Below are 18,450 nucleotides of genomic sequence, written 5' to 3' on the forward strand. Positions count from 1 at the left end.
ACGACTAGAGACAGAGCAGACTGGAGATCGTTCCGGCTCACGTGCCTCCACTTACAGTATATAGGCATTTGGTAATAGATGAATCACTGCCTGTTTACACGGGACAAACATTGTTTAGTCTTTATACGTGCATAAATTGAACAATAAGCGAATGAATTATCATTTGTCGTTCATTCTGTGCATGCATTTACACTGAGCGATCAGCGTTCAGATTCCCACGATCCAGCAGAATCCGACTGATGAACAGCCTATATAAAAGGGTCCTAAGTCACAATAGATGAAGGAAAGCCAACTCTTACACTTATGCCATTAGGTCTTAGACCAGGATGCCTCTGGCTAGGGATCAACCTTTGACATCACCCACTCTACCTTCTTCGCCCAGAAAATATAAGTGGTGATGTCTTCGGCATATGCCACCATGTTTAGAGTGGCTTTCCACACCTTCTAGTCAATTTTGACTCTCACCAATGGCCCACAATCAACTGTAGAATGGAATGGGTCATTTGCAAACAAAAAAAACGGAAAAACAAGAGGCTCAAAAGGAGAACCCTGACCGACACTGGACCCAAACTCAAAGCAATAGTCAACCTGTGAAAGTAATCGATTATTGGTTTAAAAGGACATCATTCCTACAGTCATTTTGTCTCTTTTCACAAAGCAGTGGGTCAGCAGTAGTTAAATATAATTTCTAATAGTATTCCTTGTGAAAGATGTGCAACATTAAATGCAAGAGCATGATTGTTTAGAGTTAATAGAAAACAATTCCAGGGGTCTTAAAAATGTTGTTGAAACTCCCATTGCTAATGTAGATTTGAGTTTTTTTGTAGAGGTTTCCAGGTTCCATGAAAATGGACAAGGTAGATAGGCTATGCAGTGGTAACCAAAAATGAGGTAATTGGCAAGAAACGACTCCCTCTTGGAAAGTCTTGACAAAGCCCACAAGTGGGTCAAAAAGTTGTCGCTTTTATTTGTCACAGAGGAATAAAGAAGTCTTTGATATTGTGTTACACCAAAGTCTGCTGCCCTAATTTTTCTATGTTGATAGCAGAGATGAGCACTGCCTACCAATCAGAGGCCGCAGCATCACTGTTTGGAACTTCTGGTATCATGGCACCCATAATGTGAGCGCTAATGCCAGGAGAATGGTCAGGGGTTGGCCAACCTTCGACAACATCCATTTTGTCTCCTCTCCCAAGGAAACAATGGCGCTGAAATCTTTGGCATATGCCACCATTCTCAAAGTGGTTTCCTACACCTCCTTATCTATATAGCGGTCTACAATCAACCATCCAAAAAGAAAGGGTCAATTGCAAACATGAAGAACAGGAGACTCAAAGGACATCCATTAATGGTTACTGGACACAACTTTAAAAGAGTTGCCAACCCAAACATTCACAAATGTAAAACCACTCATATAAGACATTAGGTCAATGTAATCCCTTTACCTTTATCTTTGAAGGACTGACAAGAGGTACTCATGCTTTTTTTTTTTTTGAACAATCTCGTTTTTATTCGTTTGACAGAGATGGAAAAATACAATGTACAATAATGAAATCGACACTTGACAGTGTCTAGCACAACATTTTGAACAATTGGTGTCCGCTGCTTTATAATATATTTTGGAGATGATATGTATATGAAAAAGAAGAACATGCATAATTAGAGTGAAATTCGAAAACACAGGCACTGTAATTGTTCCATTTTCCCATTTACATACATATTTCAAAGTAGTATGCATGACCTTATAAGTCTCACACCTTTTGCTCTCCTTAAGGGAAACGACACTCTTCCTGACCCACATCTATAGGCCTCTCTAGAGGCGTAACTTGAAGCTCCTGGGCCCCAATGCAAAACCTGTAACGGGGCACCCAACTATGTTTTATTCATAGTACTGAGCCTTATGCCCCCCCCCCCAAGGCTCCTGGCCCGGGTGCAACCGCATCCCCTGCATCCTCTATAGTTGCGCCCTTGGGCCTCGCAGTAGCAAAGCCAGCAAACCTACTGCACACTGATCAGGGGTAAATATCACAAAATGGCTGTGTATGGTTTAGCTTTTCTTTCTTGAGATTTTGGTTTTGGCTTATATTCCCACTCATTGTTACAAAGCTTGTTAAAAGGTTTGACATTGACTTGCAGGAAAGCTGCCTTCCAATAGGTGGCACTATGGAGGCATTGTTCCATCTTCCCATTTGCAACCCTTTGGACTGAATAATTAATGATCTTTCTGTGAGGCGCTCGGCCTCTGGTACAATCTACCCCTGAGATATGACTGTTGGGTCGTCTTGCCGAGGAGCAGTGATAATATCATATCTGCATATTGTAATCTCCAAACCCTTTCCTAGTAGACAACCAATAACAATGAGGTGGATGGATGGGAGGCGCCATAACCTGTTTCACTGCTCTAAATGTTTCATTCATTTATCCCCTATGGAATTATCATTTCAAAAATGGAAATTGTCCTTATAAATCCCACAATGTCAGGTCTGGGATCCTCGGTGTAATTATCATCTTACTAACTCTATTGAAAATACCTCCCAGCTCTCCTTCACCTCCAGAGGGGCTGAGATGTCTTAACATTTACATTTTGAAGGAAGATACAAACATAAGGACATGGGCTTTAAGAATACACATTTATTAACAATCAGCAACACGTTTTGAGGTAAAGTTAAGTATATTCATGTGGAATATATTATGCACATCGCTGATTTATAAATACGTTAAGCAAGTTGTATTGCTTTTTAGATAACAGACATTGTTGGCAGTTGTATATATTTCTCAATAATTTGTTTATCTAAGCTTTTTCCCTTTCTCTTGTTAAATACGTGACTTTACAGTATGTTTTAATTTATTTTTTAATATAACAAGTTTAAAAAAATGGCTACTTTCATAAGTTCCTTAATATTTAAGAAGGAGTGATCTCTGGGTAAAATATTTCTTGCATTCAAAACAAGACTATGGCTGCACCATTGTGTAAATATTGCTGATGGTAAACAAGGCTTGATTTCCATGTAAAACATTTGCCACATTCTGAATATAAAAACGCTTCACCTCTTTGTGAGTTCTCTGATGTCTAACAAGATGTGATTTGCGGTTAAAACCTTTCCCACATCCTGAACATGAATGTGGCTTCTCCCCTGTGTGAGTTCTCTGATGTTTTACAAGATCTGATTTCTGGTTAAAACTCTTCCCACATTCTGAACATGAATGTGGCTTCTCCCCTGTGTGAGTTCTCTGATGTTTTACAAGATCTGATTTCTGCTTAAAACATTTCCCACATTCAAAACATAAATATGGTTTCTCCCCTGTGTGAATTCTTTTGTGTATAAGAAGAACTGATTTATTTGTAAAACATTTCTCACATTCTGAACATGAATATGGCTTCTCCCCTGTGTGAATTCTTTTGTGTTTCAAAAGATCTGATTTATCTGTAAAACCTTTCCCACATTCTGAACATGAATAAGGCTTCTCCCCTGTGTGATTTCTCTGGTGTCTAACAAGATGTGATTTCTGGCTAAAACCTTTCCCACATTCCGAACATGAATATGGTTTCTCTCCAGTGTGAATTCTCTGATGTATAACAAAAATTGATTTCTTGGTAAAACCTTTTCCACATTCTGAACAAAAAAATTGCTTCTTCCTTGTGTGATCTCTCTGTTGTTCAACACTGGTACTATGAATTTTATTTTGCTGTGAATAAAAATATAGAATCTGCTGCGAAGGATCAGATGATAGATCTTTGTTGTTAAGGGTTGAGGATATCAGATGTGCCTCTGGACTTCTTGCACCTTTATCTGCCAAGAATAAAACAGATTTTATATATATTTTTTTTAGTAATGCAATCATTAAAGGAGCACTTTGTGTAAGCTTTTTATCATTACATATCCTGACTAGCCAAATCCTACTGCAGATTGGAGGCCATGGAGCCAGCCGTTGGAGAGTCTTTTTCCTGCCAGCTTATGTGGGAACCTAAGCCAGGGCAGATCCTGTGGTATCTGGATGGAGGGCAGCCATTTCAACTGTGATTTATCTTGTCCCTGCAGAGGAGTAGGACTCTTATCTGTAAAGCGTCTGACCGCTAAAAGACTCACCGTAAGATTCCAAGCTGACAAGTGTTCTATTCTAGAGGGCAAGCAGACAATAGCTAGTGCCAAGCTGGACGATCATCTGTATCACCTCAACACAGTGAAGGAACAGGCAAAACTATGCACACATAGGCACAATGACTGTATACAAATGTGGCACAGACATCCAGAATGCATACAGGAACTACAAAAGAGGAACCTGACAAAGGATCTAACAGTATCCCCCTGTGCAGTCACCGTAAAGTATGAATTTTGCATCAAAGCTAAGGCTACCAGATCAACACTTCCTGAAGCAAGTCAGAATAGAGCTTCAAGACCGCTTGACCTAATTCATAGTGATGTATGTGGTCCCCTAAACCCACCTACACCCGGGGGCAACAGATACATAGTGACCTTCATAGATGACTATTCAAGATACACACTCAACTCTTTTGATTCATTAAGTAGGTAAGTTCTGGACAAACTACAGGACTGTGTATTGAAGACAAGCTAGAAGTTCCAAAGGAAACCTCAAATACTTTGAAGTGATAACAGAGGTGAATTTACAGGACATAAAATACAGGAGCACTTAAAGGGGTTATCCCGCGAAAGCAAGTGGGGTTATACACTTCTGTATGGCCATATTAATGCACTTTGTAATATACATTGTGCATTAAATATGAGCCATACAGAAGTTATTCACTTACCTGCTCCGTTGCTAGCGTCCTTGTCTCCATGGTGCCGTCTAATTTCAGCGTCTAATCGCCCGATTAGACGCGCTTGCGCAGTCCGGTCTTCTCCCTTCTCTTGGGTCTCGGCACGAGCGGAGTTCTGGCTCCGACCCCTTCTACACGTCATCGCGTAGCTCCGCCCCGTGTGCCGATTCCAGCCAATCAGGAGGCTGGAATCAGCAATGGAACGCACAGAGCCCACGGTGCACCATGGGAGAAGACCTGCGGTCCACCGTGGGTGAAGATCCCGGCGGCCATCTTCGCTAGGTAAGTAAGAAGTCACCGGAGCGCGGGGATTCGGGTAAGTACTATCCATTTTTTTTTTTTTAAATCGGGTTTGTCTCACGCCGAACGGGGGGGCTATTGAAAAAAAAACAAACCCGTTTCGGCGCGGGACAACCCCTTTAAAGCAGAATGGAATAGAGCATCAAAAGCCTGTCCTATACACACCAGAGCAAAACGGAGTAGCTGAAAGGAAGAACAGAACTCTGACTGAAATGATTAGATGTATGCTGACAGACTCTGGATTGATGCAAAAATACTGGGTCGAGGCAGCTATTACAGCCACTTATTTGCAGAGCAGACTTTTCTAGAACAGTGAAGAAAACCCCATATGAACTATGTCACAACGAGAAGCCAAGTGTAAAACACCTAAGAGTTTTCGGTTGCAAAGCGTCTATTTACATTCCAGAAGAAAAACGCACCAAACTCCAAAACAGAGCAGTAGAAGGTATCTTTGTTGGATACAGTGACCATGTCAAGGGTTACAGAATCCTAAATCCCAAGACAGACAAGATCACTATTAGCAACAGCAGAACTTTTGTTGAAGATCTAAAAGATAATGTGATGACAACAGCGGGAGTAAGAACAGAAGAGAAAACCGACACTGATCAACCCATCTCTGTAACTTCTGAGCAAACAGTCGAACTGACCGTGAACCATAGCAGTACCGAAGAGCAAAGACATGCCAACTCAGACACAGGCCCAAGACGCTCAACGAGAGAAAACAGAGGTAAACCAACCGCACGTCTCTCATACAAGACAAGCACGGCCAGCGCTAATGAGCCCGCTACCTGGGACGATATATCTTAGCTTCCAGAGAGAGAAGCCAGTAAATGGATGAAGGCTACCAAGGAACAGATAAAATTCATGAATGACACTAAAACATGGACACTTGCAGAACTACCACCTCGAAGGAAGGCCATAAGTTGTAAATGGACCTTTAAAGTGAAATACAATGCTGATGGCACAATTGAACAATACAAAGCGAAACTCGTTGTCAAGGGATATTTCCAAAAATTTGGAGAAGACTACGATGAGACATTTGCTCCAGTAGTCAAACATGCTACATTAAGGACCTTACTGACGGTTGCCGCCAGAAGAAAAATGCAAGTGAAACACGAGGATGTGAAAACTGCATTTCTACATGGTGAGCTGACAGAAGACATCTACATGGAACAACCACCAGGATTCAAAGATGAACAAAGACCAGACCTAGTATGCAAACCCCAGAAGGGTATATAAGGTCTAAAGCAAACTCTAAATCAGCACTTTGAGACTAAAGATCTTGAAAACATAAAGAATTCTCTCAGCATTCAGATTGAGAGAGAAGAAAATGGCAGCTTTGGAACGGAAGACTCCAAACCGGTAAAGTCTCCAATGGAGACCAACTATCTGAAGGAGATGAGCAGCCAAAATACTCTACCACCAACCAACACTCAGTACAGGAAAGCAATAGGAAAATTGCTATACATTACCACTGCTACAAGGCCTGACATTGCGGCAGCTATCGGGATCCTATGCAGAAAGGTGTCAACACCAAGTCAGACAGATTGGAATGCTGTAAAGAGAGTCATTCGCTACCTTAAAGGGACTTTGAACTACAAGCTAAAGTTAGCAGCAAGTGATGAAAGCACGCTGACAGGATACGTGGATGCCGACTGGGCCGGAGACACTATTGACAGAAAATCTACCGGTGGATACTTGTTTCTTCTGTCAGTTGGATTAGTAGAAAATAGCTCACTGTTGCACTATTGAAGCAGAGTATGTTGTGGCAGCACAGGCAAGTCAAGAAGTTATATGGATGAGACAATTGTTAGCAGACCTAGGTCAACAACAGTTGGAAACAATGAAAAATTTTGAAGTCAACCAAGGATGCATTGCCCTTGCGCAAATCGAAAGAGTCGAGGACCAAACATATCGATGTGAGGTTCCACTTTCTGAGAGATCTTCAAGAACAGGGACTTCTTGAGTTACTTTATTGCCTGACTGAAGATATGACAGCGGATATCCTTACCAAGCCTCTGACCGCTGAAAGACATTCAGGGCTTACAAAGAAGCTAGGCCTAATAGACTATGCCTTAGCTGTTGAGAAGGGGTGTTGGAGATACAGAAGCTTCACCTTGTCATGTATATTGTTGGAAGGACTGCAGTTTACTAACAGGACAGCAGATGGCGCTGTCACTAATACTTATACATAGTCTCTTTCAGGTATTGAATTGTTCTTGCTGTACTGCTGTATACTCACTGGTTTTTTTCCCTTCCTTCTTGCTCTCTGTGTAGTCCACCATGTTAGGTTTTAGCTCTCTGTGAATCCACACATGTGGTTCCAGTAAAGACAAGTTGTTTCTCCACAATGTCTGCCTAAAGTGACTCCGTCACAATCAGCACTCAGACTCTGCAACAGGAGTTCTGTGAACTGAGAGCCCAGTTGCAATCTATCCCTACTAGAGAGGATATGGAGGTGTATCACTAGCGCTTAGAGTCCACATACAAAGCTGAGATCGGCTCCGTCCGTCAGGACATCCACCACTTGGGAGAGAAGATCTTGATGAGTGAGGCTGATATGGCGTCCGTTCTTGATAGAGTGGAGTACCATGAGTCTGCCCTGGCCACCATATACATGTTATAATGGACTCTCTGGATGATGTGGAGAACAGGTGTCATAGGAACAACATTCGTATTAGAGGCCTCCCCGATTATATTGAGCCTCCTCAGTTAGAGGTAACTGTGTGAAGCATATTCAGTGACCTGCGAGACGCTCCTCCTGATACTCTGTTAGAGCTGGACAGGGGGCCCGGAACTGACCTTTGGTCGACCCACAGGCAGTTTCTAGTTTTTATCTCTCCCGTTTTTCTGCTTTTTGGGGTGCAGACACACTGGTGGTAGGAGGTGGGAGCACCCTTGCTACTCGGGGGCCTCTGTTTCGTTGAGGAGGCGGCTGATATTCTGGTTCTGAGTAAACCTCATTTAAGTGTTTTTTTGTGTTAATTGTTGTTTCTTGTCTCCCGCTTTTTCTATCTGCGGCGATACTGTCTGCTCTTGCCCCTCCCCTTCTATTGTCACCTTTGTAGTGCGGGGTAAGGCCCAAGTGACTGGGGATTCTCTGTGGTGGCTCCTGCTTCTCCCCCTTAGGGTCTAATTTTTTTTTACTTCTGCTGGTCTCTCTTGCTCCCCCTACCCCTCATCCCCTCCCCCCCTTCCCATCCTTTTATGGTTCTTTCTCACTCTCTTCTCTCTTTTTGTTTTGTCCTCTTCCTCTTGTGCCTAACATTCTGGGTGGTCTCCGTTGTGCTACAGCTGCAGTTCCTAAACATGGCTAAGTGAAATCTCTGCTCTCTAAATGTTCAGAGCCTCAATGTGGCGCAAAAAAGATGTCAGATATGGTATCAAATGCATAAGCTGAAATCTCAGGTCTTATTTCTTCAGGAGACACACTTCCGCGCAGGATACGTCCCGGCTCTGAGAGATTGGCATTTCACAGCATAGTACCATAGCACGAACCTGACAACCAAGTCAAGAGGGGTGTCAATAACAATTCACAGAGCAGTGCCACATGAGGTCCTGAATGAGGTGACTGATCCTGAGGGGCGGTTTGTCTTCTTGAAGGTTAGAATGTGGGGTAAACTCCTTACTCTGGCGGCATGATACCTTCCCAATCAGAGTCCTGTACACATGGGTAGAAACATATTGGGCAGGTTGGCGGATTTTGCGGAGGGGGTGGCGGTGTTTGGGGGCGACTTTAATTTCCAGTTAGACAAGAGAGAGGCTGCACATCAGGATGGGCGTTGGTCTTAGCTGCACAGCTTCACATGTTTCTTAAGGCTCTTAGACAGCTCCAATTGGTAGACGTCTGGAGGGTGACTCAAACCTCAGAGTGAGATTACTCCAATTTCTCCCTGGCACACCAGTCGCACAGATGCATTGACTTAGTCACGAATCATCATGCTCTGACTTGGGGCCCGGTGGCATTCATTGGGTCAGCAATTTGGTCAGATCACACCCCGGTTCTCCTCCCTTTGATTGTTCTGGGTGCTCCAGAGAGGCCTTGGTCATGGAGGTCTAACGACATCCATTTGAAAGATCCGTTGTGCTGTGCGGACTTGAGTAGCACCATTGAAAATTTCCTCAATGATCACTCAGCTGACACAACATCTAAACTGGTCCGGTGGGAGGCACTTAAATGTGTCCTGAGGGGGGCCATTATCAAGCATGGGGCGTGCCTAAAATGGGAGAAAGTGGCTAAAATGATCTCCCTACTAGCCAAAATAGCAAACCTAGAGAAATTGTTCCACCAGTCTGGAACCCCATTCACTCAGAATGAACTACTAAACATAAGAGAGGAATTGAGTAGAGATGAGCGAGCATACTTGCTAAGGACAATTGCTCGATCGAGCATTGTCCTTAGCGAGTATCTCCCCGCTCGGAAGAAAAGGTTCGGCTGCCGGCGCGAGTGACAGGTGAGTTGCGGCCATGAGCAACTCCCGAGCGGGCAGGTACTCGCTAAGGGCAATGCGAAATCGAGCAATTGCCCTTAGCGAGTATGCTCGCTCATCTCTAGAATTGAGGCACCTCGTGGACCAAAAATACTTGCGGATTACTTGCGAATACTTGCCAATAAATGTGGACGCTCACTCGCGCGCTTTCTCCATAAAAAGACTAACCTCACATAGCGGATAGTACCGGCCAGGGATGAGGCAGGGCTGTCCCCTGTCCCCTCTTTTTTACGCCATCGTTAAGGAGCATTTGACAGTGGCGCTGAAAAACAATCCTGATGTGTGGGGCCTGCGAATTTGGACCCGGTCCTTTAAGACGGTCTTCTATGCAGACAATCTTCTTCTATTCATTTCTCAGCCACGCACTTCATTTCCGGTGATCCTGCGGGAGTTCTCCAATTTTAGGCACCTGAGCAACTTCAAAGTTAATCTGCACAAATCAGAGGCCATGAACATCCCAGTTCCACCTGGCGAAGTAGCGCTCCTAGCGGATCAATTTAAATGGCGTCTTACCTCAATCCAATACCTTGGGGCACATATAGCGGCAGATGTTTCATACTTATACCATCTTAAATATGTTCCTCTGCTGGTAAGAGTGACAAAGGAGCTGAGCGGGTACGCTACTAAACAGTTGAGATGGTTCAGGCGAATTAACGTATTGAAAATGGATGTGACCCTAAAGTTTCTCCATCTTTTCCAGAGCCTGCCAACTAACGTACCGGTACATTACTTTAACCCCTTAGTGACCAAGCCTGTTTGCGCCTTAATGACCAGGCCAAATTTTGCAAATCTGACATGTGTCACTTTAACATGGAAAAACACCAGAAAGGTTTTGCATATCCAAGCGATTCTGACATTGTTTTTTTGCCACATGTTGTACTTCATTTACGCGGGAAAAATAGACCGATAGAATTTGTGTTCATTTATTAAAATCGCCAAAATTGGGAAAATTTTGAAAAAATCGTCATTTTTCACATTTCCAACTGCAATATCTTAAATATGTGCAAACATAATATAGAAATTTTTGCTAAGATTTATATTTCCACCTGTTTACTTTATTTTGGGCGCACATTGGAAAAACGTTCGCTTTTTTTAACCATTTAGGAGACGTACAAATTTAACATTACTTTTTAGCATTTTGAGGAACACTTTGTTTTCCTATACCAAGCCAAGATTGGAAAGGTTCATGAGTGTCAGAATAATAGATACCCCCCCAAATGACCCCATTTTAAAAACTACACCCCTTAGTGTATTCACTGAGGGGTGTCCTGAGTATTTTGACCCACAGTTTTTTTTCAGGAATTAATTCAATTTAGAGGAGAAAAAGTAAAATTTCATATTTTTGCAAATATGTCATTTTAAAGACATATTTTTTTCCTATAGTTTACATGAAAATCAGGATTTACAGCCCAAAATGGATACCCCTATTTCTCCCGTGTTCAGAAATATACCCATTGTGGCCCTAATGTTATATCTGAGTCCACAACGGGGCCCAAAATGAAAGGAGTAGTCAGTGTCTTTCAAAACAGAAATTTTGCTTGAAGTCCTTTTAGGCCCCATAGCACACATGTAGAGTTCTTGAGCGCCCAAAACCATAGAAAACCCCCACAAATGACCCCATTTTGAAAACTAGACCCCTTAAGGAATTTATCTAGGGGTGTACTGCATATTTTGACCCCACAGTTTTTGAATGAATTCAAACCAAGCAAAAGGAAAAAATTGCGATTTTCGTTTTTTCAGCAATTCTGTCATTTTAAAAACAGCTTTTTTGTACAGCAGACATATGAATGAAGACTTGCACCCAAAAATGGATACCCCTGTTTGTCCCGTGTTCAGAGACATACCCATTGTGGCCCTAATCTTATGTCTGGATACACAACGGAGCCCAAAATGAAAGGAGCGACCGGTGGCTTTCGGAACACAAATGTTGCCCACTTGTTGGGTTCTTGAGCGCCCAAAACCATAGAGAACCCCCACAAATGACCCCATTTTGAAAACTAGACTCCTTAAAGAATTTATCTAGGGGTGTACTGCATATTTTGACCCCACAGTTTTTGAATAAATTCAAGCAAAGCAAAAGGAAAAAATTAGGATTTTTGTTTTTTGGCAATTCTGTCATTTTAAAAACAGCTTTTTTTGTACAGTGTACACATGAATGAAGACTTACACCCCAAAATGGATACCCCTGTTTGTGCTGTTTTCAGAAATATTGTAGCCCTAATATTATGTCCGCATGCACAACGGGGCCCAAAAGGAAAGGAGTAATCGGTGGCTTTCAGAACATAGATTTTGCTTGAAGTCCTTTTAGGCGCCATTGCCCACTTGTAGAGTTCTTGAGCGGCCAAAACCATAGAGAACCCCCACAAATGACCCCATTTTGAAAACTAGACCCCTTATCGAATTTATTTAGGGGTGTACTGTGCATTTTAACCCTACAATTTTTGAATAGATCTAAGCAAAGCAGTAGGAAAAAATTACGATTTTCATTTTTTGGGCTATTGTGTCAATTTAAAAACTGTTTTTTTTGTACAGGACACATATAAATGAAGGCTTTCACCCCAAAATGGATACCCCTATTTGTCCCGTGTTCAGAAACATACCCATTGTGGCCCTAATAGACTTACAGGACCCATGGCAAGGCCTATAAAGGAGGGAACACCCGTTGGATTTCAGGGTACCACTGAATAAATTTCAGGCCCCATTGCCCACTTATAGAGCCATTGAGCGGCCAAAACTATAAAGAACCCCCTCAAATGACCCCATTTTGAAAACTAGACCCCTTAACGAATTCATCTAGGGGTGTACTGCGTATTTTGATGCCACAGTATTTGAATGAATCTAAGCAAAGCAGAAGGAAAAAGTTACGATTTTCAATTTTTTTGGCAATTTTTTTCAACTTAAAAACAGTTTTTTTGACCAGTGTACATAGGAATGAAGACATTCACCCCAAAATGGATACCCCAGTTTGTCCCGAGTTCAGAAACATACCCATTGTGGCCCTAATCTTCTTACAGGACGCATGGCAAGGCCTATAAAGGACGGAACAACTGTTGGATTTTAGGGCACAACTGAATAAATCCCAGGCCCCATTGCTTATTTGTACAGAATAAAAATTGACTCCTTAACCCCCCCCCCCCCCGCCCCCACACACACACTCTGCGCCCTTTTTGGCGTTCGCAAATCTTAGATAAAAGTAATAATGTGAACTGTGTAGTATTTCCGAAGACAGGGGTAATTACGGAGGCTGGTTGGGATGGGCCCATGGGGCAATAAAACCGGTATCCCCCCTCCTCTCATGTATTTTGAGGGGCTTTTCTTGACCTCAGTGGCGTATATGGGGTGTAAAAAGTGGCATTCTGTGAGTCTCCGTAAGCTTGGTGAGGTGCGGCGGTCTCACACAGAAGGCGCTCAACAAGGTGCTCCTGGACCTGCAGGAAGGCGAGCGTTCCCGGGGCTTCTTGTAAATGACGTATTACAGGTAGTGGTCTGAATAACGCCAGGCTCACGCAGCCGTAGGTGGAATCCACTTGCGGAGACCCACAGCGGATCCCAGCTGTGAGCCCGGCTGTGACCCTGCGTACGGCCGCGTAATGTACTGCACATAACTGCCTACTCACACAGGCGGTCATGCGCAGTACACCTTTTTTATGTTTGTATTTCCCGCACCGTCGCTTAGCGATGACACGGGTACCTGCAGCCCATACACAAGGTAGTTGCGTATGGGCTGCGGGTATATTAGCGACCATGGAGCACAATGGGCTCTATGTTGCGGATATCCGCGGTAAAATAGAACCTACTGCGTTCTCTTTTCTGCGAGTGGATTACACAATTCCAACCCGCTAATGTGAGCGGAATTGTGTAATCCAATGCGATTGATCCGCGTATTACCGCGGATCAGACGCACGCGGAATCCGTAATTCCTATCCGGTCATGTGAGACCGGCCTAAGGTAGATCGCTACCTTTTTATCACGTGACTGGGGAACGCTCAACGAGGCCACCCGTCACTGCTCCAGGCTCTCGGCGACTGTTGGTCGCTGGGAGCAAGGAGATTTTAAGTTTCCTGGGCTCCCCGACTCCTGCGCATGTGTCCGGTGTTTTGCCGGCGGTCGCATGTGCAGAATTCGGGAAGGTCCACGGAGGAGGATCGCGTCGGAGTTCAAATATGCAGGCCTCCGGTAAAAAGTTTCATCTCCGCTCACCAATCGGATCGGTGAGGGGAGATGAAGCTTCAAATTTTTTTTTTAACTTTTACATGATCGCCATTATTGGATAATGGCGAACACGGGATCAGGAACCACTCACCGCGGCCCCCCGTGAAATCTCCATGCTCTTGGCTTTTTGTAGCCAGGAGCAGGGAGAATTTAAATTATCCTGGCAATCCACAGCTTTTGCGCATGCGTCTGCCATTTTGGCGACGGGCGCGTGCGCAGAAACTGTGGTAAGGTCCGCGGATAAATCCGGGGGCCTTAGGTACGTCATTTCATCCTCCCGCACGGATATGATCCGTGAGGGAGATGAAACGTATGCTTCTTAAACTTTTTTTTTAACTTTTTAAAACTTTGTTTACCTTTTTTTTTTTTTTACTTTTTTACACTTTTTTTTTTACTTTACATGATCACTGTCATCCATTGGATGACAGTGATCATGTCCCCGGTATAATCTCTCTGCTCCTAGCTACACATGGCAGCCAAGAGCAGAGGGATTTCAAATTTCCCGGGGCTCGAGCCCCTCTGTGCACATTGACATCGGGCGCGCATGCGCAGACGGGGATTCGGGTCCCGGGACATCGGGACACCGCTGAGGACTGGGGGTGAGTATTTTCACCTCCCCTCATGGATCCGATCCATGAGGGGAGGTGAAACTGACTTTTTTTAAACTTTCTTTTTACTTTTTCGCGATCGCCGCTATCCATTGGATAACGGCGATCGCGGTACCGGGGACCGCTCACCGCAGTCCCCGCTGACATCTCCTGCCTCCCGGCTACCTACAGGAGCCGGGAGCCAGGAGATTTTAAATCTCCCGCGCCGCCGGGCCTTCTGCGCATGCGGCTGACGTAATGCCGCCTGGCGCGCATGCGCAGAAGACCGGCTTCGGGCCCCGGAGCGGCAGGAGAGCGGGGAGCAGTGTGCCGGACCTGGGTGAGTATTTTCAGCTGCTCCGATGGATCCGTTCCGATGTACTTTTATTTACTTTTTTGCGATCGGCGCTATCCATTGCATAGCGCCGATCGCAATGCGGGGGGGGGGGGTCCCCGCAGCCTGGGATGACAGCTCCATGCTGTCGGCTACCTGCGGACACCGACAGCATGGAGCTGTCACGTCCACAGCCCGAGGGGCTTTATTCTCTGCAGGACGCATGTTTTTACGTCCTCAGAGAATAAAGCCCACTTCGGGAGGACGTAAAAAGGCAATGGGCTGGTCGTTAAGGGGTTAAGCAGATTCAACAGGTGTTTCGTAGATTTGTGTGGGGAGGGAGGAGTAGCCGTATTAGTTACTGGACCAAGTCATGCACAAAACCCAGGGGGGAGAGTGGGTCTCCCAGACCTGAAAATCTACTACTCGGCCACTGTCCTCACCAGACTGGCAGACTGGCATCATCATGCAGCCTCGAAGCAGTGGGTGGGATTGGACACAGTCTTGATCTGACCCCACGTGCGATTATTGCCATGGATCTCTGTGGAGGATAGACCCACAGCTTTGCTGCATACTTCACTGACTCTGAACTGCTTGGACGCGTTGGACAGACTGACTGCTAGAGGTGACGTTGCGGTTAGCAGGGGAGCATTGACCCACATATTCCATAACCCCACGTTCCCCCAAGGGCAGGAAAGATTTAGTTTCCTCAGCTGGAAAGAGGAGGACGACACGCGGTGCTGCCAGATTGTGGGTTCCGGGGGTTTCCCATCATTTAATGAGCTGCAGGCGTCACGCCCAGGACAGAGACTACTGTGGATGGAGTATCTCCAGCTGTTTTCATTCTGGAGGACCCGTTTAGCGTTGTACCACTTCAGGAACCCCCCTGAACCCATTGAGGAATGGTTTTTGCGAGCCATTCCCCTGGTTCTCTAAGATCTATAGAATCATTCCGGAGAGGCTTACACGGTATGTCGGGGGTTGGGAGAGGGATCTGGCCTTGGACTTGCAAGACTCTGATTGGGAGAGGGCTTTCACATTCACACACAAATTACTTTTGGCCTGTGTGGCACAGGAGAACAATTTCAAGCTCCTCTCCAGGAGGTACAGATGCCCTGATCTGATTCACCGCATATTTCCCTCAGTTCCAGAGGAGTGTTGGAGGTGTGGGTCAGAGCTTGGTACCATGCTGCATATCTGGTGGGACTGCCCACTCATCCAACCTTTTTGGAAAGGGGTTTTAGAGCTGTATGAGGGGGCATTGCATAGCACGGTCTATCATTCCTGGCCTTTTCACCACTATTAAAAAAGGTCTTCTGCAGCTGAACCACTAATGTACAGCGAGGAGTCGGGCGATGATGGTTCAGAGGGGCTATGCTTGAGTGGACATGCCTGGGTACTGTGGAACGTATACCGTCATTCAGCTGACTTCCAGAATGTGGTGGGATGGTAGGGGGTTGGGCATCGGGGGGTTCCATGAGGAGATGCTGAGCTGAAGTCATGACCTGATCAAGGCGAGTAGGAGCCGGCAGATGGATCTCCGATGATCAGCCTACCTGACAGATAGGCTGACCGCGGAGAATTGCGGTAAATCACAGCATGCTGCAATTTGCCGTCCACGAGCGGAGAATTGCAATGATTCTCTGCTCGTGGACAGGGGGGAAGCGGTCTCCATAGCAACGCTATGGAGAGCTTTCACTGCGTTCTCCGGATTATCGGCGCAGGGAACGCAATTAAAACTCACCTGTGGACAGGCAGCCTTAGGCCACCTGCACACGAGCGTTCCGGATTCCGCTAGCGGATTTTCACGCGCGTATGGTACCTAAATGTGCTTGCGGATAGGTGCGGATGCGTGGAAAATCACGCGCGGATATACGCGGATGTGTTGCGGAAAAAACGCGCAGAAAAACCAGCAGACGCCCCTTATTGTAAACCCAACCCCTAGAGAACTGCCCATTCCTTGGAAAACAGCTTAAAAACCAACACCCAGTCTCCGTTTTGTCCATCTTGCTTGGGAGAGCAGCGTTGAATTATTCTGGCAACATGCTTTCACCCGGTGAGCAGATGTCTTTGTGGGCATGGTTGATCCATGTAACTTTTTTCAGACGTACTGCGGTAACGGAGGAGGAAGAGCCCCCCAGGAAAAAAAGGAGGTACTGGGTGCACCCTTTAGTGTCACAACGATATGAAAAGGGGCACTTCCAAGCCCTCTATACTGATCTTCGTACACACCCGGAGAAGTTTGCTTCCTTCACCCGCATGTCCGTGGAAGCATTTGATAAATTGTTGGAGCAGTTGCGGTCTGGCTTGAGCTTCCAAAACACCAATATGAGGAAGAGTATTTCACCTGAAGAACGCCTGCTGATCACCCTGCGGTAAGTTTAAGCTTTTTTATATCCCTTGACTATTGTAGATGTTTCCGCAATTGTCCAAACATATGTATATCTTTCTATTATTCTTGTTCCTCTTTTTACATTTAATGCTTTTCCTCTAGGCGAAGTCTAATGAGTGTGTGCATGTAACTTGATCCTTTGTTCTGTTTTGCTTTTTCTTTCATTCTTTCTGAATGCGTATTGTAACTGTTTGTTCCCAAATTCACTTTTCCCTTAAATTGGTTTCCCATAGGGAATGAATAATTTTGTCTTTTCCCTGCATTTATTTCCTTCATAGCTTCTCCCTTTTGATCGTTTAGAATGTGACCAAAAATTGTGTTTGTTTTTTTTGTCGTTTCAGATTCCTTGCCACCGGGAACTCGTTTGCATCATTGCACTTTGAGTTCCTGTTAGGGCAAAGCACCATCAGTGGAATCATCAGGAGGACCTGCTACCTTCTTTGGGTGCGGCTGAGGCGGTCCGTCATGTCTCCTCCTTCCACAGAGGAATGGCAAAATATAGCTGCCGGATTTGAAACATCAGCGCAGTTCCCAAACTGCATTGGGGCCCTGGATGGTAAGCACATCCGTATAAAGAATCCGCCGGGCTCAGGGTCCCGATATTTTAACTACAAACAGTACTGTTCTGTAGTCCTGTTGGCAGTAGCCGACAGCGATGACAGATTTGTACTGGTTGATATCGGGGCCTATGGAAGTACTGCGGATGCACGCTTCTTCAGGACTTCCAGAATTTTCCAGCAGCTTCTTTCCAAGCAGCTGGCTCTGCCAGGGCCACGGTTGCTTCCTGGTTCTTCAGGTCCTACAGCCCCATTCGTAATTGTCGCGGATGAGGCGTTTGGCCTGTCAACCCATGTTCTGCGCCCATTTCCCCGCAGAGGGTTGGACACCAGAAGGAGAGTCTTTAACTATCGACTCACGCGTGCTCGGCGTTTCGTCGAATGTGCGTTCGGAATCCTCACCAGTAAATGGCGAGTGTTCCTGGGCACTATTCAGATGGAACCCGAAAGCGCGTGCTCGCTAGTGAAAGCCGCTGTGGTTCTGCACAATTTTTGCCGGATCAATGATGCGGGTTGGACGTTTGCGGATGATCAAATGCCAACAACTTCACAAGTTGCTGACATAGATGAGAACCAAGCGAATAGGCAGGCATCCTCAGGAATTCAGGTTAGAGACAGCTTCGCGGACTACTTCCTGACGCCGCAGGGAGAAGTGCCGTGGCAGCTGGCCTCTATCCATGAAGGCTGAGTTTCCTGACTTTCTAAACCGCGTTTTTGATTTTTTTCCCGGCTGCCAAATTTTTTTGTTAGTTTTTTTTTTTTCTTTTTTAGTTAGGGACTCGCAAGAGAATGAGGATCCTT

At 45.2% G+C, this 18,450-nt stretch overlaps 2 protein-coding genes across 2 annotated transcripts in view; one reads left to right on the forward strand and one right to left on the reverse strand.

The window, feature by feature from the left end:
• The window catches only part of LOC136624426 (zinc finger protein OZF-like), a 110,020-nt gene that overhangs the window by 42,988 nt on the left and 48,582 nt on the right, over window positions 1-18,450 (reverse strand). The gene's annotated exons all lie outside the window — the stretch shown is intronic.
• Window positions 7,703-18,337, forward strand: LOC136625016 (uncharacterized). The gene is made up of 4 exons (XM_066598933.1): window positions 7,703-7,795; window positions 9,926-10,182; window positions 16,806-17,075; window positions 17,434-18,337. The coding sequence occupies exons 1-4, from the start codon at window positions 7,703-7,705 to the stop codon at window positions 18,335-18,337; spliced, it is 1,524 nt and encodes a 507-aa protein (XP_066455030.1).

The sequence above is a fragment of the Eleutherodactylus coqui genome, chromosome 4 (genome assembly GCF_035609145.1).
Source record: "Eleutherodactylus coqui strain aEleCoq1 chromosome 4, aEleCoq1.hap1, whole genome shotgun sequence".
Taxonomy (NCBI): Eukaryota; Metazoa; Chordata; class Amphibia; order Anura; family Eleutherodactylidae; genus Eleutherodactylus; species Eleutherodactylus coqui.